Here is a 25984-nt window from a genome sequence, read left to right as displayed (position 1 = left end):
TTAAGCGTCTTAGATTGAAGAGCTCTGGTTTCCGTGTTCCTGCAATATCTGATCTACCATGCTTCAAGGCCAAGAGTAATTGTTGCTTGATGTAGGGCCCAATGTCGCTTGATCTGCCGGAGTCCTCGTGTATAGGAATAGTCACAGGCCGTACTGCCCCAAGCACAATGCTGGGAGAGTTAGGGCTTGACTAGACTTAGCCAAGCCAGCCACACTTCCTTCTTGGTCACAGTCTAACCTTCTCATGTTACGCTTACTGGACGTAAGCATTATGCACGTTCGGTCGTCCTAGCATACTATTCTACGTACAACTCACCGATGATATGCGGTTACAGGACGCAGCTAGCCCTAACTCACCCCATACGTAAACCATTTGTGTACAATATAAGTCCCGGGCTCCACTGATATCATATTACCGCTGCGCTTCGCTTCGCTTCCGTCAGCGGGTCTGCGGCGGTTGAAACTTGACCCTGAACCTCGGAGTTCATATCAGACCCACCAATCAGGCAATGAAGCTTGGGGATGAGCTTGAGGCTTTGGAAGAACGATTTTGCAGGCAGGACATGGCCATGGCCTGATTCGACTCATCCGCGCCTCGAAGAACGGCCTTTCAGCGAACAATGTATCCATTGCCGAGCTCAATAGACATGATGCGATTGAGATGTGTCGGGAATTGCACATAGGAGTCCAGGTCAGGTCGGTCTGCCCAGGAAGCTTGCAAGCTTGCAGCCTGACGTTGTTGACGCTGATAAGAAAAAACTGGAGTATAAAATAAAACTGAAGACACTGCAGTAAAAAGCGCGGATAACCGAGCCTGGATATCCTCGGCTTCTGACGGAAGACGCCACAACGCCGAAAGAGCTGGATCTCTGCTACGCCACAACTCCGATCACAACCGAGCATGCTCTGCATTTCCACAATATTATTGGCCAATTGCAGCAGGTAACTGTGGCTTGCATCCCGCCGCCGAGATAGGGCCTGATGTCAACGCGCACGTGCGGAAAAGTATGGATCCCGCTGTTGATTTTGATGTATGAAACCTGGCCTTCGACTCCGCCGGGGTCCTCGTCCTGGACTGTGGGCTTTCCCTCTCCGAGACTGATGATAGCATAGCATAGCATGATGGATGGGTCTCGGGAGGCCGAGACGGGGAGAAAATTTGCAAATTGCGAGATGGGTCTAGATGGATGTGGATGGAGCTTGGAGTGGTATATAGCGAGTCGCTGTGCCCTTGTTTTCTCGTAGAGAAAATCCAAGTCAAAATATAACACGATAAACCAAGTCAATTACACCCACGAGCAGGCGTAGTCCCTGCGTATAAGGCGCAATGGAGCACCATGACCACGACCATGCTACACAGATCAATGTCGACGACAAGGAGCTCTCCATAACACAGACGGACATCCATATCAATTCTCAATCACAATCCTCCCGCACAAGCACAGACACCGAATCGGACACCGAAACTCTCGACCAACCGGACTCCCTCGAGCTCTCGCGCATCGAAACACACCGGCTCCAACAAAAGACCACTGTCGGCTCAACGCGAGGCCCGCAGCCGCGCGAGACATGGCTGCCCATGGGCGCGGGCAAGGAGTATCCGCCTCTGATCCCGGACCCGGAGGGCTTCGTTGTGGAATTCGATGGGGCGGGCGATCCGTTGCATCCGTATAACTGGTCGTTGAGGAGGAGGTAAGATAGCACAATACCAGTTCTGGCACGAGTGATGGTTGGGTTGGGTTGGGCGGTTGGCTAACAGTGGTGATCGCTAGGATCTTCCTCGTCTGCATCCTCTCATACAGTACATTCGCGACATCGTTCACGAGCGCCGTCTTCTCCGCTGGTATATCCGCCGTGACGAAGGAATTCAATATCAGCTCGGAGGTCGGTTCGCTCGGCGTAACGCTCTACGTCCTCGGGTTCGCGGCTGGCCCGATCGCCTGGGCGCCCATGTCCGAAGTCATTGGTCGACGATTGCCGATCTGTCTCGGGATCTTTGGGTGCGGTGTTTTCACTGTCGCATGCGGAGCAGGGAAGGACATCCAGACGATCATGATCACGCGGTTCTTCGCCGGCTTGTTCGCCGCGAGCCCCGTGTCCGTTGTGCCTGCCGTCTTTGCAGACCTCTTTTCCACGGCGCAGCGCGGGATCGTCATGTCCGTGTTCTGCATGGCGGTGTTCATTGGACCCTTTGCGGCACCGTTCGTTGGCGGCTTCATTGCTATGACGCTCGGATGGCGGTGGATCCTATACATTTCATCGCTTATGGTCTTCCTCGGGTTCGTGCTCGCGTTCTGCTTCATGGATGAGACGTATGCGCCTGTTATTCTTGTTCACAAGGCTGCGGTTCTACGAAGGCAGACGCATAACTGGGGCATCCATGCAAAGCAAGATGAAGTGGAGGTAGAGTTCAGCCAGCTGGTACGGAACAACTTCCTGCGCCCGCTGAAGATGCTCGTCACCGAGCCAATCCTGCTCCTCGTGTCGTTGTACATCTCGTTCGTATACGGCCTCATGTACGCACTTCTCGGCGCATACCCAGTCGTCTTCCAGCAGGTATACGGGATGAACCTCGGCGTCGGCGGACTCGCCTTCGTCGGCCTGGTCATCGGCGAGCTCGTGGGGGGCGCATACGTCCTCGCGTTGCAGGGCTCATACAAGCGCAAACTCGACGCGAACCACAGCCAGCCCGTGCCCGAATGGCGCCTTACCCCTGCCATCGTCGGATCCGTCGCGTTCACAGCCGGTCTATTCTGGTTCGGGTGGTGCGGGTACAGAGACGATATCCACTGGATGGCGCCTATTGCGTCTGGTGTCCTCACTGGCCTCGGCATCTTCTGCATCTTCCTGCAATGCTTCAACTATATCGTCGACTGCTACCCTACCCTGGCTGCGTCGACGATTGCTGCCAATACGATTCTCCGGTCGGCGGTTGGATGTGCGTTCCCGCTTTTCTCGCGGCAGATGATGACGAACCTTGGCGTGCAGTGGACTGGGACCCTGTTGGGGTGCATCGCTGTTGCGATGATTCCGATCCCGGTGTTGTTTCGCATGTATGGGCCGTGGCTGAGGCAGAGGAGCAAGCTGGCTTGCGCTTCTGTGTATAGCCCTCAGAAGAAGGGAGATGTATGAAAAGAAATGGATAGATATCCTGATATGAGGAACGTGTATATAGACCAAGATACCTCACGAATTATGAACTGCACTGTTTGTTAGCATCCGATCTTTTGCGTAAGATACAGTCACTGCTTCTCTCATGCGTAGGACACGATGGCTGGAAATTGGGGACATGGCCGTTCTCGCGTTTTCATATCTTCGGTGTTAGTAGGTCTGTGATGTATCAGTAGCCCTTTAGGATGACAAGCAAACTAGAAGATCAAGTATGAAACAGACATATCGCTAAGTCTGAAATAACGTTCATTGATCCACTATGTTGACCAGCTGCCTTCGTCCCCTTCCAATGCCTAACTCATGCTATCTATTGCTAAGAACGGGCATTCTCATTGCTCGCGCGCAGGAACTCCCTCAGCTGCCCGCTCCTCATCCTTCCTGAACCGAACAAGATTCGAGTTGAACACTGCAACCGTTAGCCCACAACACTAAACATAATCCAGAAGCGAGTATACATACCATCTTCCATCTCCTCCAACGACTTCCCAGTCGTCTCCTTGATAAACACAAAGACGTAGACCACGATCGCCCAGTTGAAGATGCAGAACATCAGGAACGTCCGCCAGCCCATATTACTCACCGCGTGCGGCGTGGCCTGCGAAAAGACAAAGTTGAAAAGCCACTGCGTTGCGGTTCCGACGGCGATACCGATTTCGCGGATGCGCGTTGGGAAGATCTCGCTCATGTAGAGCCATGGTACTGGGCCCTAATTAACCGTCTCATTAGCGTACTGTGCGAACGTAGCTCTCGAGGGACACTTTATTATTCCCGGTGGGCTCCATACCCAAGACATGTTATACGAGGCAGCCTCCAGATAGATCATTGCAATGGACGCAGCGGTAGGCGAGGAGATCCCTGTGGCGTTGGGATCCGGCGTGAAGACCTTAGCAAGAATGGCCACGATGAGCATCAGCGCTCCCATCATGAACGCGCCGAGCGCGAGGGACCATTTCCGGCCGATTCGTTCGACAAGGAAGAGCACGAAGATCCCGCATGCGACGACTTTGACAACGCCAAAGAAGCCTGTAATTAATAGGGTATCGTTCTCGCTGGTTCCGACAGCACCGAAAATTTGAGGGGCGTCTATTGCAGTTAGTTTCGTTCTTTCCGGACATGGTCCAGGTGAAAGTAAACGCACAGTATGCCAGTGAGGTATTTCCGGTGCATTGGGCGCCTAGAAACGTCAGTATGGGTCAACAACTTGCTGATAGTGCACGTACATATCTGAATAGTAATTGCGACGAAGATCCTGAACTTGTTGGCTGGAAGATTTAGCTCTTTCCAGGTGACTCCTTCAGTTGCAGCAACTTCAGCGCTGATTCCGTCCAGGATCTCCGCCATTTCAGCGCGAACCTCCTCGGTATCTTCTCCTCCGCGCACCCAAATCAACGACTGTAAAGCCTCCTCGTGTCGACCTACACTAGCCAGCCATCGCACACTCTCTTTAAGAAATAGCATGCCAATACCTAAAATACCGGCGGGTACAAGTTGGAGTCCGATAGGAATCTGCCATTGGCGATCGGATGATTCGACGTGTTTCTCGACCGCATAGTCAATCCAGTAGGAGGTCATGACACCAAGTGTGAAGAAGAACTGGAACAGACTGCCCAATTGTCCTCGGATCTCTTTAGGACTCATTTCGGCGCTGCAGCGGTGGATTTTAGCTTAGTCTAACTATCATAAGACAATTGAGATGTACCTGTACATGGGCACCATTACAGTGGCCATGCCAACCCCGACACCGCTAATCACGCGCGCCGCATAGAAGGCCCCAATTGAATGGGTTGGGGCCACCTGAATTATACCACCGACGCAGAATATCAAGGATGCGACCGCGATAGACCATCGTCGACCAAATTTCTTGGTAAAAGGCCAGGCGAAGAAGCACGAAAAGAAGGCTGTTTTGAAGGACTGTTATCAGTGTGAATTTGGAAGGGATGGGTCGAGAACGCACCTCCGGCTTGCAAAAGACTGGTTGAATTCGAAGCAATATCTGCCCTCTCTGCCTCAGAATACCGAAATGACTTCTTGAAGGAGTCCAAAGTGAGAATGCCGCCAATGATTCCCGTATCGTATGCGAATAGGAACGATCCGACGCAGCACACCGACACCAAGAACACCGCCCGTAGGCGGCCTAGTAGCTTGCCCATGATGACGGTCAAGCGTGCTAATCAGGTCGAATTATTGGGACGAGTACCGCGATGAGAAAGAAGGAATCGTGACTGAGATCGGCATATGCGCAGGTTTTGTATCCTGGCTGATGCGGGGAAGTCAACACTCAACGGTGCTGTGACACGCCCATGCCACCAAAAGGCACGGGAAATACCTACGGCATGGCGGCCATGGTCGCATGGCGTTATGCAGCTGTTTTCCGACGTTGGAATCCATAAAGCCGAATAGTTTGAGGAGGACTTCTTGTGATTCGAAGGCCAGGAGATAACATCATCGAAGCTGAGCATAACACCATTTTTATCAAGTCCGGGGTAAGGCAAGTGGGTTATGGGGCCCAGAAGAAGATCAATCAGAATGCTTCTTGGCTTCTTAGCGGGGGGATGGATCGCGAAGTGTCCTTTAGCGCAAGCCACTTGAACGAAGTGGTGCCCATCGGAATTCTTTACTGAAGAGCTTGCGAGCCGCTCTTGTTAACGTCCACAAGTCAACCGCCACCTCTTGCAAGGGGGATGCAAATAGCGGACTTACGCGTCTCTCAAGCATCACATGAGTGTTGGCGCTCAAGCAGTCTTGGCAGACTTAACGAGCCTTTTATAGCCACAGGGTCCACGAAAAGAGTCGGAAAGCGATGGCGCGATATGCAGGCTTTTCCCTTGGGGTCATATGCTGCGCTGACTTGACCGCGGGCGCGGAAGAATCACTACTAGAAGAGTGAAGGATGATTAACTGGGATCTTCCAGCTGGAGATCATCCAACCGAGCTGTATTGTAGGTCATGACCGAAATCGTAGCCGCATTCTTGTTACACTCGATCGCGGGCGGCGGATTTGCCGACTGGGCATGGGCTGTTAAGCATCGATGGTCATACCGGTGGCTGGTTCAAAAGAGCTTATATCCCGCGTGCTTTCGAGTCGAGTCTGGCCTCCGATGGCCCCTCTGTCTATACGATCCCGAAGGCGTGATCCAACGTCTTGTTGACACCACGCGTAGTGCGGGAAACCGACATTCTTGTCGCATGTCCACGCACTGCAGGTCTGTGCACGCACCGCTAATATATCCCATCAAGCCATGTCCATCGTCTGATAATTCGTGGTTCGGCGAGAATGATGCGGCACGGCTGGTCAGAAGCACGCGACTTTGTTTGACATCTCGAAAATGGTAAAGGGAAACCAATCGAGTGATCAGGCACGCAGACCATTGATCAGGGAACCCAACTCGGTTGTTGCGTCGTCCATGGTTATTGCGGCCATGGCCGTCCTGAACCGATCTCAGTTAATCTCCCCTCCGTTAGCCTCATGTCCATTTCTGAAATAGGGCACATGGGGCTTGTATCTCGTCTTGCACTACTCACCCAGTTTGGCTATCGCTCGAGGTTCCGTCACGATGTCACCGTAGCGTCTTTGGTTGGTGTCGTCGCGGAGGCTGACTGAAAGTCGATGCGAGCTGGAAGGCAGGTAAACGAGCAGCGGCCGTCTCAGTTCGAGTGGGATTTCACTATCCTGATTAGTTCGTCCTATGCATCAAATATCTCGAGAGATCTCGGTGTGTCATCCATGAAAGCATCGTGGGGGAGCAGGTGGAAGGATGTTGTGTTGACTTGTGGGCGAATTTAAGACGAGAAGGTAAAATCCCCATTGGCCTCAGGCCGTCAGTCGCTCCTTCCCTCCCGCGACAAAGTCAGCTCTGGTCATCCTCAAGCATCACAGCCTTGACATCAGGCTGAGGTTGTGTCTCGGTCATGGCGAGCTTAGCTGCAACTCGCGCAGTCGATGATCTGCTTCTTCACAGACTTCTTTAGGCTCTCCAGCATGGCCCGCTACCCGGCGGCCATTCGCGCGTCTTCCAGAAGACCACCACTAGAGCACTGCAAGAGTCTACCAACTTATGTGTTGGCACTGGCTCCTTTCACCCGTTTAGCTGCGATGCGACTCCTGTGAGGCCTAGACGATGCAGGGTAGTCTTGGAGTCTTGCTTCTGTTTATACCAAACACCATGCCACATAATCTATCTGCGCCTAAACACATCCGCAAAAGTTCCATGCAGGAGAGCAGTGATTTCTCCAGCACTATCTTGCATCACATCCCAGTAAACTCGTCCAAGCTCCATGCTTCGGTTAATTTTCGCTAACTGTTTTTGCTCCAGTGACCGCACCCCTATTATGCTGGAACAGCGAGGATTCTCGAACATCGCTTCAATCTAAACCTATATTATGTCTTGGATTACTATATAGACAAGACCCCTATTTCTGGGCCGGGGACAACGTCGAGAACGTTCCAACTGCGAGCCGACGGCAGCCTCCACAGCTTGTCCGGGGATGCCGAAACTTCTCCAGTGATCATCTCAAAGCCCCAGAATTAAACAGGCTTCGGTCGCTTTGTCAGTTGCCTTGCGATCAGACAAATACGATGTTCCGCATCATGCAAACGTAATCCGCTTGGGCATGGTTCATCGGAACTCGAGCAGTTGACGTCCCCAAGAGCCACAGGGGCCATCAGGTTGTGCAATCAACTCGAAACCCGCTTGGAAAACTGTGGATACAGCGATGGGCCGGTGACTGTGGACCTCGTGACTTGCTTGGCCTTCGTCAGAGGTCTCAGATGTTTTTGCAGCTGATTTGCGGTGTGGGAGAACACGAGGTCGCTGCAGTGAAAGTTGACCGATGTTATAGCATTGAGATTGGCTACAAGTTGCCGGGTTTCAGCGCCTGTTCCTCAGCTCCCGTGTAACGGTTGTTAATGCCCCTTCGGTGCAGCGATGACAGCGCAGTTCTCTACGCCAGTCTGGCTGAGCTCTCCAGGTTGCACTGCAGAATTGTTCCAGAAATGGAAGACGATCTAAGACCAGGCCAATCAGTGCTGAAGGAAGCGACGATCTCAGCTGGGCCCTTGAAATGTGCCGAACCCCTGGTTCCCAAGTATAAATAACTCGGGTTTCCACGTCGTTTGACTGCGATCATCAGCCATCAATCACCATCGCGATCGCCTTCTACCATCAATCAAACAAGATGAAGTTCACCGCTGCCGTCGTCACTGGCCTCCTCGCCACCAGCGCCTCCGCTCTTTTCGACAAGTACCAACGTAAGCCGACCATGGCCATGTTTGCTCATCGGGGACGAAACTAATAGCGTTGGAAACAGCCTGGGGCAAGCGCGATTACTCCTGCATCAACGCCTACTCGGGACCTACCGGTTTGTTCGCCGTGTCATCCTTGCCAACTCCAATCTAACAACCCTCAGAGAACAGCACCATCGCTGCTGGCACCACCGTTGAGATCAAGTTCGACCGCAACAGTGGCCGCTGCGATTCCTACCTGGACGCTTACCCCGCGGCCAACTACAGCTTGTGGCTCTACAACAACCCTGTCAGCGTCATGAACGGCGTCAAGTCGGACGCTGAAATCAAGATCCGTCAGAACGACATCCCCAGCAACGCTACCAGTGTGACTTTCACCGTTCCTACCGACCTGCCCGAGGTTGACGACGAGACTGTTTGGTATCTCCGTCTGAGCACTTCTCTTAACACTGCTCCTCAGGTTGGCGATCTCCCATGCTTAGCGAGTTTGAGATTGAAGCTAATTAGACGGTGCAGATGCCTTCCCTCTTCAGCGTTCTCGGTCCCTTCCGCATTGTCCAGTAGATTTGAATATACTGTACGAGAAGTTTTCTTGTCTTGCTGGGGGGGTATGTACCACCCTAGACATCTCTTGTTTACAATGTGTATATAGCAGCAATTGTCGAATCCTTGGCCCATGAACAGGGCGATAAAGTACCATATTCTTAGAAAGTTATTTGTCTGCAAAGCAGTGACTCGTGCCCGGCTGGAGGGACCACCATACTGAACCATGGCCGTGGCTGCTCCAGAACATGCTCTAAGAAAGCGACTTGGCGAACCAATTTAGCTCAGCGCCCTCGAGCTCAAGCTATGTTTTCGAATATCGCGATACTAAGCACATGCCTCGATGTATTGCCAATAGACTCTGCACCGCTATAGGTGTCTAATATGGGCCATGGTTCAGTTAGGTAAATGTAAAAATAACATAGTCGAAGTGCTAGGCTTCCTTGCCCCAGAGACGGCCTAGTGGGTGGCAGTCCACGGGTGGCCGCCAAAATCTGGACTTCCTTGCCCCTAACACAGCCTATCCGGGGAGCGTAGTCGCCAAATGCTAGGCACCCTCGCCCCTAGCACGCTCGCGCCGGGCTATACACCATGGCTAGACTCAGTAGCTGCGACAATATTGCGGTCGCCGGATGCTAGGCGAAATCTAGCTAGGGAGTTTGCTTGCCGGACTCTGGACTTCTTCGCCCTGGCATGCTATCCGTTGAGCTACGTAGTCGCCAGATGCCGAGCTGTCCTCGTCCTTAACGCAGGCTACTGGTAGCTAAGGACGGTGGTCGCCAACTTCGCCTCTGGGTTTATGAGCCCGATGCCGTAAGACGGCAGCCGACGGAGCTGACTTGTAGGACGTTGAAGGGGTTTAATGAGTTGTCAAAACCTGGCACGGAAGTGTCAAATGAGTTTTGGAGTCAGTCGTTCATTAACCCCGGGACAGGACCGAGTCTCCTCAGGGCAAGGAAATATATATTTTTAGGAGGGCCGGCAGACTGAACAGAGAACAGACACTAGCCCATATGGAGCACCGCTATTCCGCCACACAGCGTAAACTACCTATTAATGAGACAGTTCCAACACTACGAGACAAAGAACAAACTCGACACTAATACATAAGTATGGTAATATATGCATTTGTTGGAAGACGGGGATTTTTTCTATGTTTTTGCGCTATATATTAGAGATGCTAACCAAATTCAGAGCAAAAATCCGATATGGTGTAACGGTCAACATGGCGGCTTTTCACGTGATCACGGCTTTTCATAGTTCAGTAATCAATACGCCGCAGCTCGGGGTTCGATTCCCCGTATCGGAAATATCATAATTTTTGCTCCTGGGCCATGTCCGAGTATCACAGGCGTTGCTGGCAAAATATTTTTTGCTGCTGTTAGTTAAGTTGGATACTCAAACTTTCACCGGAGTCCTGCTTAGCTGTCGTTCTATCATAAAGATTCTTCGTACGATGGTGGGCCCCCTAAATATCTTGGCCCTGTGCCGAGCCATGGCCAGGGATCCCATCTGTGCCTTCCATGGAGCTGTTTTTTTTTTTTTTTTTTTTTTTTTTTTTTTTTTCGTATTTTTTTTTATTTTCTGCGCATTTTAGCGTATCTCTAGCGTATATTTGGGTGATCGTGTGTAAGATGATGGACCACGAGAGCCTGAGGGGTCTTTATCGTATTCTCGCTCCTGACCATGGCCAGTATTATTGTCGGTACGTCCCGCAAAGCTGTTGTTTCTGTATTTGCGTGGGAGGAATGGACTTCGACCTAGACCTAGCCCTAAGTTCGGGCCATGGCAGGGTGTCTTTGTACAAGGCTCGGCCGGCATAAGACAACAAAGAGCTGTCTGCCGATACTAAATCCAGCTGATATTGAATTATAGAACCAGAATATCTACAGTATTACCTTATGGCCATGTGAGTATCTCAATGTATAGTCATACCCTGGTATCAAAATGAAAGCTGCTTTATAAACTCGCTCCCATATATGCTTTGGTAGTCAGCCCTGGATGTAATCCTATCGCTCAGACATGTCGAGGATTCCCTTTCACCCAATATAGGACACTCTCCCCCTTCCGTACCCAACTGAGTCTTAGCAACTCATGAAGTTCTTCTCCCGTACTTGCCCATCGTAGCTATCCTTTAGCCTATTAGATTCGCAATGCTCCTGTCCCGTCAGCCAATAACCTGCCCCCAGTCCATAGACATGGTTAAACGGACCGGCGAGTCCTAGACTACCACCTGGCAGGGTACGGCATACTTGGCACGAGGCTGTAGAGCTGCGCATGCACCCAAACCCTGTCTGTATGAAGTCATCCTGGCTGCTGTCTTCTTGGCCGCGCGGCTTGGTCTCTGTTATCTCCCCCCACTCTTTGTTTCTGAAAATGTGGTGATGTTGCGCTCGACCAGGGTCGCACTAGGTATGGCATTATGGAGAGCCTATAGCACTACCGCAAACCGGCTGAGACAATTTAGAACGACACCTTCTCAAAGGTCACAGCAAGCATTGCTAGGAAGATAGGAGAGCAGATGGACACAAGCCAGGCAAGACTCTCACGCGGCTAAATTCTGTTGATCTAGCACTTGAGTAGTATTCGTTTTATCGTCCCTCCTGTCCTGTAATGTATAGAGCGGACCTCACTCTACTTGTATACTAACACTGACAGCTCGACCATGGCCTAGCTATGGATTGCCACTGCCATATATGATCCCTCCAGGATCCGTATGTTATCCGCCAAGGTTCATCTTGACTCTCCTCCCATCGTTAGATTCAAACCCCAATTCATGCCTTTCACACCTAGTGCATGAACCATGCCTCCGCAGTTTCGCGTGAACTGTACAACGATTAAATTTAAGAAAAACACATGGCCGTGGTCGATGAGATGGCCAGTGGAGGATCTGAAAGGGTGTCTACCAAGTGGGGAAATAGAGGGGGCTACCTGAACCAAGCGGGGAGATCAGCGAGTAGGATACGATAGGGACGGGAGGAAAGACGCCAGTGCTCGTTTGCTCCGAATTGCCAAGTCCGAAAGAGCCTCATGTCAAGTCAGGCTGACCAAGTCGGAAGGCAGTACGTGTTACCCATGTAAGCAGTTGGTTGACACTGCAATGCCCAGGCTTCTGACTGCGCCAGGCTCGGCGGAAGAGGAGGGGCAAGAAGGGGGCTGAGCCCAGGCAGACCCCGCAGAGAGCTGAATCTCAGCCTTTGGGTGATATGCAGTGAAGGCAATCTGCAGCCTGCCGGGGGTATGATTGGCGCCACACCGCTTGGCGATCAACGACTTTCAGCCTCGCGGGCGGAGGTTCGTTCTATTGGCGCTGCAGGCATGCGGCAACACAGGGCCCGGGCGCCGACCTCGACCCCGACCGTGACGTGTTACCGTATTGTGCGACAAGAAGAAGAAGAGACTTAAAACCAGACCATGTCCTTTTCGTTTTATTTTCTGCCTTTGGGAGGTTGCATGCCTCCAGAATGGCGTCGGAACTCACTACCCAGGCTCGGATGGAAAATGCGGAGGAGCAAAGTACTGGTACTGGTGGTGTACCCCACCAAGTCAACAGTGAGCGAAGCTAACCACAGGGAAAGCTACCATCCAACTTGAACCCTTGCAAAATGCTGAGACGGAGAGCGGCACTCAACTGAAAGATGCCACTGCCATAACGGACCCGGATCCGGATCCGGCCTCAAATGGCATCAAAATCGACGTACCTGTTCAACCCAACGACGCCTCGACTGCGGCTGACACGAAGAATGACCCAGACCAGACTGCCTCTACAGAAAAGCCCGAGCAGGACCCCGCTAAGGAATCTGAAGAGTCGACTGAGAAGTCTGGCGAGGAGGCTGCTGAGGAGTCTGGTGAGCAGCCCGCCAAGTCTGCCGACGAGGAAGCCCCTGCGGAGTCTGAGCCCAAGACGAGCAACATCCTCTACGTCGCGAAATTCCTGATCTCCGACAAGGACGGAGACCTGAGATTTAACTCGGAGCAGGCGTTCCAGGACCGACCGACCGTGGCCCCCAACACCAAGGACCGTGGGCTTCCAAACCATACGGCATCGGTCCTGGAGGAGCACCGCGAGTTTAGTTGTAAGGACAGCCTAAGCGGAAGCGACGCCGACTCTGCTCCGCCTCTGCGCGACCGAGTCGACCATGAAGGGCTCCCTGTGATCCGCATCCTATCGCCATTCGTCCTCAACGCCCTCAAGGCGCTGATTACCTTCCCATCGGGCCCGGACCGCCTTGAGCGCCGGGAATGGAACGCAAGCGACATCAAAGACAGTCTTGAGACCGGCCGCTTCGTCTACCCATTCAGAGACCTGTATCACATCCAGCAGCGACTGCGCCAGTACCGCGAGGACGTCAAAGAATCCCACGATGAAACTTACAGCGAGACCTGCGGCCAGCATCTTGACATCCTGCTCGAGTATCTCGACGACCAGGCAACGAGTAGCATCTTAAAGGACATCCCGCGCATGCTGGGCCATGCCAGTCCCAAGATCACCCTGCGGACGTTGTGGTACCTCTTCAAACCCGGCTCGGATGTCTATGTGCGCGAGGACGGGAAGCTCAATGCGTACGTGGTCGAGTCGAGCAGGTACTCCAGCGCGTTTTCGTGGGACTCGGACGACGGCTCGCTCGCGCCGTACCGGGTGTATGTGTGGAATATGAATTTTGATGGCCGCCATCTGAAGCGCTCGGTGAAGGAGATCAGCATCGAGGGGTTTGCTGGACAGCGCGAGATCCACTCGCTGCTTGTCTTTCCGGTTGAATATCAGGACGATAAAGACGACAAGGCTCTTCGCCAGAAACTCATTGACCGTGGGAAACGGTTCGTGGACATGGTCAAACGGCCTTCGTTGCTCGAGTACACTGGCCCGAGCAAGATGAACGGGATCAGGGATGTGAGTGCCTCTTTTTTCATTACTATCTTGCCGTTCTAAACGAGTCTAGTATCACAAAGCCCGGGCTGTCGTTGATCATGGCTCCCAACCATGGACCTTGGACAATGTGAAGGATTCGAAGGAGGTTTTCAATCCGGTCGCTTCGGTTCATGGTGTAGAGTTAAATGAATATACCAGGATACCGAAATGTCCGTGCCAAACATGCGATGAGAAGGAAGCGCAGCAGGAGGACATGGGCCTGCTCCGTCGGAAGTTCGACGACTACGACGAGATCAATCTGCAGGAAACAGCTGTCTTGACGGATCACCAGTACATGCTCTGCCCAACGCATGTCTACGGGGCTATTCTGAAAGACAATATTTGGGGTGGGTTAATTATTCCCCCTTTTCTTGAGCTGTTTGCATTGCTGACCATGGTGCAGAAATCTTCGAGGTCGACCGTCTCGAGCAGCCAACGATCCAGACGGATCTCATTGACATGCTGGTCATGAAGGCCGACGAAAACAAGCAAATACTCAAGGCCATCTTCGAGCTGTACGGCGGATCCCACACACAGACCCAAGCCTTCTCGTCAGACTTTGTCCGAGGCAAACGAAAAGCCCAGACTGTGCTCCTTCACGGCCCGCCAGGAACGGGCAAGACTTTCACTGCTGGTACTTTACCCACACAACCCGAACCCGTCCCGTCTGCAGAGTACTGATCCTCTCACCAGAATCCCTAGCCGAGTATGCCTCTCTCCCCATCCTCCGAATCACAGCCGCAGATCTCGGCCACGGCACCGACGTCGAAAAGAACCTGACGGGCTACTTCCGGACCACGAAGCGGTGGAACGCAATCGTTCTCCTCGAACACACGGACGATCTTCTCGAGGCCAGCTCCTGCTCCAGCTCAAAGTACTCCGGCTTCCTCCGCGCCCTGGACTCCTACACAGGTATACTCATCCTGACTTCAACCCGCGTCACGCAGTTCGACCGGGCAATTATGTCGCGGATTAACGTGCGGATCGGATATGACCCGTTAGACGAGGACATGCGGCAGCGGATCTGGGAGAACCACTTCACGCAGCTCACGCGGAACGAGGATCAGAACCAGGCAACGAAGAAGCATGGCAGCCGTAAGATCCGCATCCGGGTCTCCGATACCGCGAGGGAGTTTGTGCGTAACTCCGCGGCCCTGCAGGTTCTGAATTGGAATGGGCATGAGATCCGTAATGGTTGGTTTCCTCCCTATTCAACCCAATCTGGCGACTGTGATGACGCTGACACTGTAATACAGCATTCCAAACCGCCCTGGCCCTCGCGTGCTCGCAGGCTAAGGCTAAGCGCGATCCCAAAGAGAATGAAGATGCCGACCGCGTCCTTGATCTAACGGGCGAGCATCTCCGGCAGGTCGTCAGCATGTCGCAGAACTTTAAGAACTACCTGGATCGGGAGAATGAGTGGATGGATTATATTTATCTTTGACGGGAGGGTCTGAACAAGGTGCTTTTGGATATTGCCCATGCGCGTGGCGTTAGGAAGGCGTTGAATTTTTGAGCCGATCATCAGATGGTCAGCAAGGAGGAACCATATAATGGATGGGTTTAATTTATCAATCTTATAACATAGCTATTGAGAATGAATCTTCATTAGACGAATCCTAGTTGTTATTATTGCACTCCTCTTCAACATGAGATTGGATATATGTTTTTGCCTCCGGAGGCCTAACTACAGCTTCAGATAGTTCATTACGGTCTCGTTGTCTTTCCAAGAAGTGTCAAAGACACTCATGAATCAACAACAATATTGATTTCTTCACATATGTCAATCCCACCCATCCATACATAGCCTGAAAATCACAAGATCTACTCGTACATGTCCTATTAGCCAGTGCCCCTGTAATACGCCCAAGATACTGGATATACGAACAGGCTACCTTCCACCTTCGACCAGTCGTAACAAAGCGGGGCAGGCGGTGAGATCGGCCCCGGCATTCCTTCGTACCAGTAAATCCCCGAGCCACGAGCTCCCATCTGCAAGGGACTCACAGGTGACAGCCCGGATCAAAATGTCCGGGAAACTCTTCAAAAGCTGCAGGAGATGCAGACAGCAGAAGGTGCGCTGCGACGCCCGCATCCGCATGCCTTGCTCACGATGTCGCACTGGCGGGTATGAACACGAGTGCGTCCTTGATACGATCAGCAGGCCGGGGTCTCGTCCGGCGGAGAGGCGGAGGCATGCGATTGCGGGAAATGCTCGGTATGCTCCCCACCCTGGATCTTGGATCATCCCACTTTGTCAAGTGGTCTATGGAGACTGATTCTGTATAGTCAACGGAATAGCTTTCCAGCCGGCCTGGCGGTAAGTCCACAAAGCAACATCTCCGTCTCGAGCAACCATAATCACCTGGAGAACCTCGAGCTGCAGCAGTTCAGCCCGCAGGATATGATTGCGCCGCAGTCGGTTATGCATTCCATGTCTGTGAATATGAGAGAGTGCTCGCCGATTTTCTTAGGGGATTCGGACGTGTCTGATCCGAAGGGCGATATCATTTCGCGGGGTATAATTAGTGAGGAGGATGCGAGGTGTATCTACGAGAGGTATGCTGATCTATGTAGAGGACTGGAGTACGGTATACTAAGTATGATAGGTTCATGAACTGCAGCAAGAACTTCATCCCCCTCTTCGACCCTGTCCGAGATACGTTTGACTCGATTCGCTCGCGATCGCTCTTTTGCTTTACGGTCATTGTATACCTGGCGAGTCGTGCGGCGTCGGACTTCCGCGGGAATACCCATTTGCAGCGGGTGCTTCAGGATGAAGCTCAGCGGCTTGCGGAGGACTCTTTCTTTGCGAAACCGACTAAACTGGAGACGGTCCAGGGGATGATTCTGCTTGCTGCGTACTCGGAGAAGACTTGGTTTTCGACGGCACTCATTCTACGCACAGCCCTGGATCTAGGACTTGAGAAGTCTGTTGACACCTTACTGGCTCAGAGTGCACCGCCTAGAAGTTACCTATCGGCGAAGATGGAGGATAGGCAGCTTGTTTGGCAGACACGGACATGGCTTATCTCCTCCACACTCGAATTGGACGTTGCGAGTGGAACGGGACGAAAGTCACGTCTGGGCGATGTCGATATCTCGAAGCTGCGGAGATTCCTCGATTACCCTTTGTCGCTGCACTGTGACATGCGCACTGTCTCGATCATCGAGTACCATCAAATACGAACGAGAGGGCGACAGGTGATAGAGAATTCGGCAGCTTCAACGATCATATCCACAGAGGTGCCAGCGATTATGCGGAAGCTTCAGCAATGGTTCGAGGAATGGGATGAGTTGCACCATCGTAAGTCGTTTTCCACCCAGTAGACGGTAGACACTTGCTTACTGTACTAGAAAATGCCTTCCATCCGGGTGCTTTTCAGCGGTCGTCTCTGAAATTAATGCTCAACTATGCCAAGGTAGGAAATCTTCCTCGTTTCAGAACGCCATTTTGATGCAATTAGGTTTTCACGTACTGTGCGGCCATAGCTAGAATACAGAAACTCCAACAGACGCTTGAAAGTGCTCAAGGCGTTGACTCTGATGCCGTACTCGGACTATGGAAGTCGATGGTCGAAGTGATCGAGAGTCAATTGACGCTCCTGGTGACAGAGTCCGCGTACCGATGCCAGCTCGTCTGGGCTCCTACATACCCAGCTCTGACCATTGCTTTTATCAGTAAGTGGCGTAAACTTTGGCGTCTACCATGCTAACAGCGGCAGCAACGTTCGCCATCAGAGTGGCGCGATGGCACCCTACATTGATCAACCGGCGCTTGGTTTTACAGCGCGCTCGACAGATTCTAGAGTATCTCAAACAACCGCCGTACCCAGACATCCACAGGACGGTCCAGATATTTGTCAACTACGCCGGAGCGCTTCTTGCAGAACAGGACCTTTGTAGTACGGAGAACGGACAGGCACCTGCTCAACCTTCGAGAACCCCGGACGTAAACAGTACTCCTCATTCGGAGCTCACCACCGGCATGCCAGACCCCATGCTACGTGTGGAAGGCGAAACCGATCTGACCGCTTCTTTGCCTCCGGAGTCGAGACCGGAGCCGGTCTTACCACGGCTTCTGGGCTTCGACATGCCAAACTGGAACCTTACTGCCCCGATAGCTGATTCATTTGACCTGTTTGAAGAAGGCCAAACGGACATTTTCGACTTTCTTCCAGACCTGTCCCGGACTTGACGGCAGTTTGATCATAATGATGAAATATAGTACATGAAATATGCGTTAATCCTTTCCATTCAAGGCCTGCTTCCTGACGATTTCAAAGCAGTTGCCTGCTTTGACACCTTGGCCATAGCCCGAAAGGCCAATGGATCGCCGGTCACAGGGCTGGCAGCTGCATTATAAATGCATTTCCTCCAATGGATCGTCTACGTGGTGCTGCTTGCCTTGGCCGAGTCAGACCCTGAGCCGGTCCTGGTCGGGGCCGATCGGTGCCGGGACCGGGGCCGGTGTCAAGCACAACAAGCCTGCATTCACTTCACTGCCATTGGGGGGACAGCCTAGACTGGAAGCAAAGTCACCATGATGCATGGTCTGGCCAGGCCGAACACGCTTCTCTGAGTTTCTCTGAGTCAAGGTGCAAACTTGAAGTGAATTGGCGGTGTTTTGTGGAGTCTCGAGTCTGTTATTTAAGCGCACCACAGACGAGCTGTTCCAGACGCAATCCTCCGACTGCAAGCAACAAGGTACGAAGATTGAGACACGATCGAGGCACAATGGCTGCAAAGGACAAAGTCGTCGGGATGGAGAAGCCGCTACCAATTGCACGTTCTGGTATGCCACTCACCCTTATTTGTTGTATCTATACTGACCTGACCAGAATCCGACGGAGTCTCAGCCTTGACTCGCTGCAATTCTGTGCCCTCGACTCCTCCCACCCCTACCGTGGTCACCTTCGACGACTGCCCCGAGAAGAATCCCTACAAATGGCGCTTCTCCAAGAAAATATACGTCTTCGTCTTTGCCCTCTTGTCCGTCATGAACAGCGCGCTTGCCTCGTCGCTCCCCAGCAATGCAGTCCCCTACATCATCGCCGATTTCAGGGTACAAGACACGCACGAGAGCAGCCTGCCCACTGGTATCTTCCTGCTGGGCTACGTCGTTGGTCCTATGCTCTGGAGCCCTCTGAGCGAAACCATCGGACGTCGCCCCGTTTTGCTGTATAGCTTTGTTGTGTTCTTTTTGTTTACCGTGGCTTCTGCACTTGCTCCCAACTGGCCGTTGCTCCTGTTCTTTCGCTTTGTTTGTGGAAGTATGGGCGCGGCTCCGCAGACTGTTGTCGGGGGCGCTTATGCGGATATCTTTGAGGCTCGGGCGCGTGGCATCGCGATGGCTTTTTACATGGCCGTATGTTATTCAAGTGGATAAACCTCTCGCTCTTTCCTAACTTGTATCAGGTAGCGAGCTTCGGACCTATTATTGGACCGATTATTTCCGGTTTCGTATCTCAGTATGGCTGGCGATGGAGCTTCTGGGTGGACTTGATATGTGCTGGCGTCACCCTCGTCGGACTCATTTTCATGCCAGGTATGCTGACCTACTATGGTCGAAATCAATGACTGACCGGAAAACAGAGACATTCGGCCCCGTAATCCTGAAGCGCCACGCCGCCGAACGGAGCAAGAAGCTTGGAAAAGAAATATCCGCCCCCGTATCGAAGTTTGACAAAGACCTAAAGACCATCTTCCTCCGACCGATGTATATGCTGATCTTCGAGCCAATCATCCTCTTCACCTCGCTATATGTTGGTCTAGTCTACGCCCTCGTCTACTTCTACTTCCAGGCCTACCCGATCATCTTCCCCGAGATCTACGAGTTTAGTATTCAGACAACGTCCTTGACGCTCCTTCCTCGTATGATCCTTCCTTTTCCACCATACCACTCACTATAATATCCACTCACGCATTCCAGTTGGAATCGGCGCCGCCTCAACCGCCCTCGTCGCCATAGCCTGGGACAAAAAATACACCACCGCGCAGCACAACAGTAAACGCACAATCTGCTCCATCCCCATAACATTCAACCCCGAAACGCACCGCCTGCCCATCTCCTGCCTCGGCAGCATCACCATAACCCTCTCCCTCTTCTGGCTCGCCTGGACCGCAAACCCCTCAATTCACTGGATCGTCCCTGTCCTCTCAGGCCTCTTCTTCGGCTTCGGATACCAGTCCATTTTCACGTCTCTGCTCATCTACGTCACGGACGCGTATAAGATCTACTCGGCGAGTGCATTGGCCAGCTCCGTTATCGTCCGTAGTATACTAGGCGCCGCGCTGCCTGTTGCTGCTAAGCCGATGTATAGCGCGCTGGGTGTGGGCTGGGCGACCTCGCTTGTGGGCTTTGTGAGTCTGGCTTGTGTGCCCATCCCGTACGTGCTTTTTTGGAAAGGGGCTTGGGTGAGAGGGCGCAGTGCGTTTTGTCAGATGCTTGTGAGGGATGAGTGGGAGCGGGAAGCTGAGGCTCGGATTGAGCCTGGCGCTGGAGGGGAAGGTGGAGTGAGTGATGAGAATCAAAAGGTGTCCGGAGAGTGTTAGATGTCAGATACCTTCAGACTGATGCGAAGGGCGCTTGGTTCGAAGATTTATGGAGAGTATGGGGACGCAGACCTAACTCGAAAATCAACAATCTGTCAAGCATGACTGCCCAGCGGCAGTATATTCACCTTCTCTTGCTTTGCTTCTCCACACGTTTGTATAGCCTTATGTTTCTTAATTAGCTAGCTTGTTAGGTAACTTAGTTAATATATTTATTTAATAACTTATTTTTTTTAGGTTATAAGCCCTTGCTTTATTATTTATTTATTTTCTAATTTAAAAATATAATTACCAGTATTAATCTAGTAATTATTATTAAATAAATTAAATTATAATTACTTTTTTCCGCTTTTTAATTACTAATTTATTAATTTAAAAGTAATACCAGTAATACCTTTATAAAGTTAAAGCCAGGCGCCTGGAGCTGCCTAAGTATAAAAAGATAAGTCTTTTTATATTATATTTTATATTTTTAATTACTTATTAACTGCTTAAGAACTGCTTAGGATAAAAATAACTATCTTTACTTTTATTATAATAAGATATTTTATAAAATCTTAATTACTTTAAGGCTACTATAAAACTGCTTTTTTATTACTTAGTAGCTACTTATTAACTGCTTAGGAATTATTTAGCATAACTATAAATTTATTAACAACCTGTGTATTTATATTACTTTATATAAGGATGTCTTGCTACTAGTTAAAAATGCTGGGGGCCGTGCTTTACAGGAGATTATTAATAAGGCGGCTAGTATATATCCTAACTACTTACTAACTATTTAATAACTAATTACTAACTACTTAAAGTAATATAAGGAGTTATTTATTAGTATTAACTCTAATAATACTACTACTAGGGCTATTATAAGCCTAAACCATGCCCCTGGAGCCCTTCCTGCCCTCCCTAAAAAATAGTTTTATAAGTACTTTTTAACTGCTTTTTAACCACTTACTAACTGCTTAAATCTTAGGTTTATGTTACTAACATAAGATCTAAGGTAGTTTATATAAAATACTTTATATTTTATAAGTCCTATAGTAGCCGTGTTAACTACTGTAAAAATATTAATAAATATAATTATTTTATCTTATTTAATTATAATGACCTGCACCCCCGTGCTGTAACTAAGAAGCCTAAAAACCAGGTAAATAAAAAGGCAGCTACTAAAAAACTACTTAAATACTACTTAGTAAGGTCCTGTACTTAGGTAATAAGTAAATAACTAATATATAAATAATTATTAAGTAATTAATATTTTTTTAAATTAAAATTTATATATATATATATATTTTATAAAGAAGATAGTAAGCTGGAGATAGTATTATAAATATAGTATATATATATATATATAATAAAAAAGCTTTAAGTAATTAATAAGTAATTAAAAACTACTTAGGTTTTTTATTTTTTATTATATATAATTATTAAAGTATTTTAAGAAAATATATAGTATATTTATAAAAGTACTTATTAATTACTTATTAATTACTTAAGTACCCCTTTTTTTATACCTTTTAAATTTTTATTTACTTTTTTATAAGCTTTAGCTCTAACCTCTTATTCTTAAGTTACTTATATTATATTTTTTTTCTTACTTTTTAATACTTGCCTTAAGCTGGCAAAGCTTAAGCTCTTTATAATAATTATTAAGAAATAAGCTATTAGCTAAGATAACTTAGTAAAAAGTAAAGGTAAAAATTATAAATTTAAGTACTTATTAGCTAGCTATTAGGTAATTAATAAGTACTTAACTTATTTTATATTTTTATATTAAAAAAATATTATAATATAAAATATATTTACTAGCTAAAGCTAGATTAGCTATTTAATTTAGCTTTTATAAAACATCTTTATTACTTATAACTACCTATAATTAAAGTAAGCTCTAGTACTTAGCAAGTGCTTAGTAAGTACTTATACTTTTTTTATTAAGCTTAAAAATAGGCAGCCTTTATATTTAAGGTTTAATAAAAGTAATATATATTAAAATTTAGGAAGTTTTAATATTACTTAATATTATTTTTTATTAAGCTTTGCAGTACTATTAATAAATTAGTAAATATAAAATTAAGTAATTAACAAGTACTTTAATTAAAGTAAAATACCTTTTTAAAATATTTACCTTATAGTAAGACTACTTTACTATATTAATATAATTTTAAAGCTAATTAAAGTAAGTAGGCTTAATCTTAAAGCAGGCCTTATTTAGTCCTGCCTTAATTATTATTATTTTTTTGAATAGCCTAATTTTATATCACAGGTAATTTATACTTTAATAAAGTTAATAAGTAGTTTTTAAGTAGTTAAATAATAAATATACTTATTATAAAATTTATTATCTTATTATACTGGGCCTTTAACTAATATAATAGTAACTTTATTATTTAACTTTATAATAATAATCCTTTATTTATTAACTTAATAGCCTTTAGGATATTACACTGGAAATAAACCTTATAAAATATAATAATATATTATAATTACTATATAATATTGTGCTTATTAGGGTTAATCTCTAATAAATACTACCTAAGGCTTAATAAAATTAATAAGTATTATTTAACTGCTTGGCAAGCACTTACCACTATATTACTTAAAATCCATGTTAATAATAATCCTATAAATGCCACACTCATGCAGGTAAATAAATAGGATAGGCAAGCCAGAAACCTTTTTTAAAAGTATAAAAATATACTTAAATAAAAAATAATAGCCCTTTATATTATTTATATTAGTAAAAACTTAAAAAAAGTATAATAATTATAAGGTATTAGTAATTAACTACTAGTTAATTACTTAAAAATACTTACCCTTTACTTAATTTAAGAGGAAGGTTGCAAATATAACCTTATTTATTTTCTTATTTTAAAGTTATTTATATAATATATTAACTTTAAAAAGTATAAGCAGGCTAGTAGTTAAATCTAGCTTTTATAATCATAAAAAATTATAAAATTTTTAAAATTTAGGTAATATTCCTAAATATATTCCTAATATTATACTTAGTAATTAATAATTACTTAGGGACTGGTATATAACTACTTACCTTAATAGCAGGGGTTATATTTTACAGGAAGATTACTTTATTAATATCTTATTTAATAGAATAAAAAAGTAACTATTACTTTTAAATAATAGTAGTTATGCAATCCTTATTATAAAAACTAGTATAAATTTTTATTAAAGTAAATATATTAAACTATAAATAAAAATACTTAAGCTAGGGACTTTAAAAAAATTTTACTTTAAAAATTAGTAAGTAATTATTAAATACTTAGTAATTACTTACTTATTATTATACTTAAATTATTAATCTTTTATATGACCTCCTTTCCCTGTTAAAGGATCCGCTTCGGGGCCTTTAATAAAGAAGGTAAAGGATGTTTATAAACCCTATAAAATATAAATAAAATATAAGGATATTATCTTATATTTACTAGTACTAGAGTATTAAAAATAATATTATAGCCTAAATATATTAGTTTCCCTGGCCCTTATGGGTAATCTTGCGCTATAAAGTAATTAAAAACTAGTTTATAACTACTTAGTAACTACTTATTATAAAACTACCTCCGCGAATGTATTAGTTTAAATAAACCATATTTCTTACTTAGTAGTATGGTATTATTATTAAAGAGGTCCTTAAGGAATTAAAGGTTTAAAGTAATATAGCCCTAAATAAGTATTTAATAGTGCTTGCTTAAAGGCTCTCTAGTATTATTAATATATTTAATATATAAAGTATATATGCTATTTATATTTTATAAGTAGTTAATAGGTAGTTATTAAGTACTTAGAATTCTTAGTTACTTATTATTTAAGTATATTTTTTAAAAATAGGTTTATAATTTAAAATCTAATTTATACATGCATTACCCTGCTAAAAATATAACCTTTAACTAATAGTAACTAAAGTATATTAATAATTACTTAAAGATTACTTACTAGCTAGTAATTTACTTATAAGTATTTTTCTTGCTTATATTATTTTTTAAGTAATTATATATTACTTTAATGCTTTTAAATCTACTTTTATATCCTCTTATTAACAGCTATATAATAATATGCCTTAAGTTACATGGCTAGAAATTTATAATAATAAATACTAAAGTATTTTATAGGGAACTTCCTAACCTGGTAATTTAAAAATAAATAAAATACTGGTTACTTTGCCCTATATTTCTAAAACTTTATATATTATATTTAAGTAATTATTAATATTTAACTAGTTACTAACTATTTAAGAAGTACTTATATTATATATTATTACCTTTAATTTTGCTTGTAATTGGCCCCTACTAGTAATAACATATGCATAGCCATGAATATTACTTATAGAATACTTGGGGTAAATTATTAATATACTTTAAAATAGGAGTAGTAAGAGGGTTACTCTTAACCTAGGTAAGAGAAATTAAAATTTATTCTTCTTAAGGCACTTATTAGTTCTTAACCACTTATTAAGCAGTTAATTTTAGTTATACTTATAATACCTAGTTTATTATTAAGGAGCTCTGGGCTAATATAGTTATGAAGGTTAATTACAGGTGTATAAGACTTTATGCTTGTTAAAAAAGAATAAAGTAGTTAGTAAGTAATTATTAACTACTTAGGATTTTCATATATGCCTTAATATTTAGGTTTTTATAAATACTTTTAAAATATTAAAGTAATCCTTGTAGTTTACTAGTATTTTATTATAATTTTATAAATATCCCCAAGTTTTTTTAGGCAAGCTTTTCTAGCCTAAAAATATATATATATAAATTAATTTTATAGTATATTAATAGCTTTTGTATTTATACTAAGCTTATTTTTTATTATAACATGCCATGTTAGCTAGTTACTTATATTTTTACTGAATAATACCAGGTCTGGTAAACATGCCTTTAGGTGTAAGGCCCATGACATTGTATATAGCCCTTCCATAAGAACTTAAAAGATATCCGCGGAGGATCTTCCATGAATAGTCTAAGTTAGTACCTATACTAACTTAGTATATATAAAAAATACCTGTTCTTTATAAAAGAAGAGTTTTAATTTTTAGTATTAATCTTATAATAAAGCTAATTTTTTAAAAAAACTTATAAAACCCTTTTATTCTTATTTTTTTAGGTATATTATACCCTTTTATACTATTTATAAACCCCTTTTAAAACTAAGAACCTTATAATTTTAATACTTATTAATATATTTAATTTATAAGGGGTAATTTACACCTATACCGCGAACCTAGTTAACCTTATAATAATTAAAAATAATCTTTTATAAAATTATCTAGGGAGCACCTGTTTATCCCTTATAAAAAGGTTTATTTATAGCTATTTATAAAGGCTTATTAAAATTTAACTTTAAAATTATTATATTTTTATATAAAAGGGAGTTATCCCTCTTATAACTACTTAAAAAACTATTTTTAAAAGAACTTCGCGAGTAAGCAAGGTTATAAAAAAAGAAACTAAAATAAGTAAAATTAATTTAATAGCTTTATAAAAAATATATTATAAATAAGGCCACTTGCAGGCATGTGCAAGAAGGGTTAGACTTTTTTTTATACCTTT

At 46.0% G+C, this 25984-nt stretch overlaps 6 protein-coding genes and 1 non-coding gene across 7 annotated transcripts; 6 read left to right on the top strand and 1 right to left on the bottom strand.

Annotated features, from left to right (window-relative positions):
- Nucleotides 1–1327: 1327 nt before the first annotated feature.
- BDW74DRAFT_185648 (MFS transporter) lies at nucleotides 1328–3528 on the top strand (the record flags this gene model as incomplete). The annotated part of the gene is made up of 2 exons (XM_073731079.1): nucleotides 1328–1668; nucleotides 1773–3528. 2 exons carry the CDS (start codon nucleotides 1328–1330, stop codon nucleotides 3130–3132), a joined length of 1701 nt encoding a protein of 566 aa, XP_073583076.1. The 3' UTR covers nucleotides 3133–3528.
- Nucleotides 3501–5321, bottom strand: BDW74DRAFT_168393 (sugar porter family MFS transporter; the record flags this gene model as incomplete). Its single annotated transcript, XM_073726821.1, has 7 exons — nucleotides 3501–3577; nucleotides 3631–3877; nucleotides 3956–4254; nucleotides 4310–4345; nucleotides 4392–4816; nucleotides 4871–5069; nucleotides 5144–5321. The coding sequence occupies 7 exons, from the start codon at nucleotides 5319–5321 to the stop codon at nucleotides 3501–3503; spliced, it is 1461 nt and encodes a 486-aa protein (XP_073583075.1).
- A 2981-nt stretch (nucleotides 5322–8302) lies between these two features.
- BDW74DRAFT_29536 (uncharacterized protein) lies at nucleotides 8303–9342 on the top strand. The gene is made up of 4 exons (XM_073732442.1): nucleotides 8303–8419; nucleotides 8479–8529; nucleotides 8578–8873; nucleotides 8930–9342. Exons 1-4 carry the CDS (start codon nucleotides 8347–8349, stop codon nucleotides 8975–8977), a joined length of 468 nt encoding a protein of 155 aa, XP_073583074.1. The 5' UTR covers nucleotides 8303–8346; the 3' UTR covers nucleotides 8978–9342.
- An 816-nt stretch (nucleotides 9343–10158) lies between these two features.
- BDW74DRAFT_t141 lies at nucleotides 10159–10265 on the top strand. Its single transcript has one exon. It is a non-coding gene; the product is annotated as a tRNA-Glu (tRNA).
- A 2139-nt stretch (nucleotides 10266–12404) lies between these two features.
- On the top strand, nucleotides 12405–15482 carry BDW74DRAFT_154633 (uncharacterized protein). Its single transcript, XM_073724713.1, has 6 exons — nucleotides 12405–12484; nucleotides 12535–13847; nucleotides 13897–14212; nucleotides 14269–14499; nucleotides 14559–15059; nucleotides 15122–15482. Exons 1-6 carry the CDS (start codon nucleotides 12421–12423, stop codon nucleotides 15307–15309), a joined length of 2613 nt encoding a protein of 870 aa, XP_073583073.1. The 5' UTR covers nucleotides 12405–12420; the 3' UTR covers nucleotides 15310–15482.
- Nucleotides 15483–15889: 407 nt separating this feature from the next.
- On the top strand, nucleotides 15890–18147 carry BDW74DRAFT_29477 (uncharacterized protein; the record flags this gene model as incomplete). Its single annotated transcript, XM_073732440.1, has 6 exons — nucleotides 15890–16083; nucleotides 16155–16424; nucleotides 16475–17172; nucleotides 17223–17287; nucleotides 17333–17546; nucleotides 17591–18147. The coding sequence occupies 6 exons, from the start codon at nucleotides 15893–15895 to the stop codon at nucleotides 18061–18063; spliced, it is 1911 nt and encodes a 636-aa protein (XP_073583072.1). The 3' UTR covers nucleotides 18064–18147.
- A 349-nt stretch (nucleotides 18148–18496) lies between these two features.
- On the top strand, nucleotides 18497–20625 carry BDW74DRAFT_29479 (MFS transporter). The gene is made up of 5 exons (XM_073732441.1): nucleotides 18497–18660; nucleotides 18707–19233; nucleotides 19284–19413; nucleotides 19461–19739; nucleotides 19798–20625. The coding sequence occupies exons 1-5, from the start codon at nucleotides 18603–18605 to the stop codon at nucleotides 20418–20420; spliced, it is 1617 nt and encodes a 538-aa protein (XP_073583071.1). The 5' UTR covers nucleotides 18497–18602; the 3' UTR covers nucleotides 20421–20625.
- The last annotated feature ends 5359 nt before the right edge of the window (nucleotides 20626–25984 follow it).

The sequence above is a fragment of the Aspergillus multicolor genome (genome assembly GCF_047715735.1).
Source record: "Aspergillus multicolor strain CBS 133.54 unplaced genomic scaffold BDW74scaffold_15, whole genome shotgun sequence".
Taxonomy (NCBI): domain Eukaryota; kingdom Fungi; phylum Ascomycota; class Eurotiomycetes; order Eurotiales; family Aspergillaceae; genus Aspergillus; species Aspergillus multicolor.
This window is presented reverse-complemented; position numbering and strand designations above follow the sequence as displayed.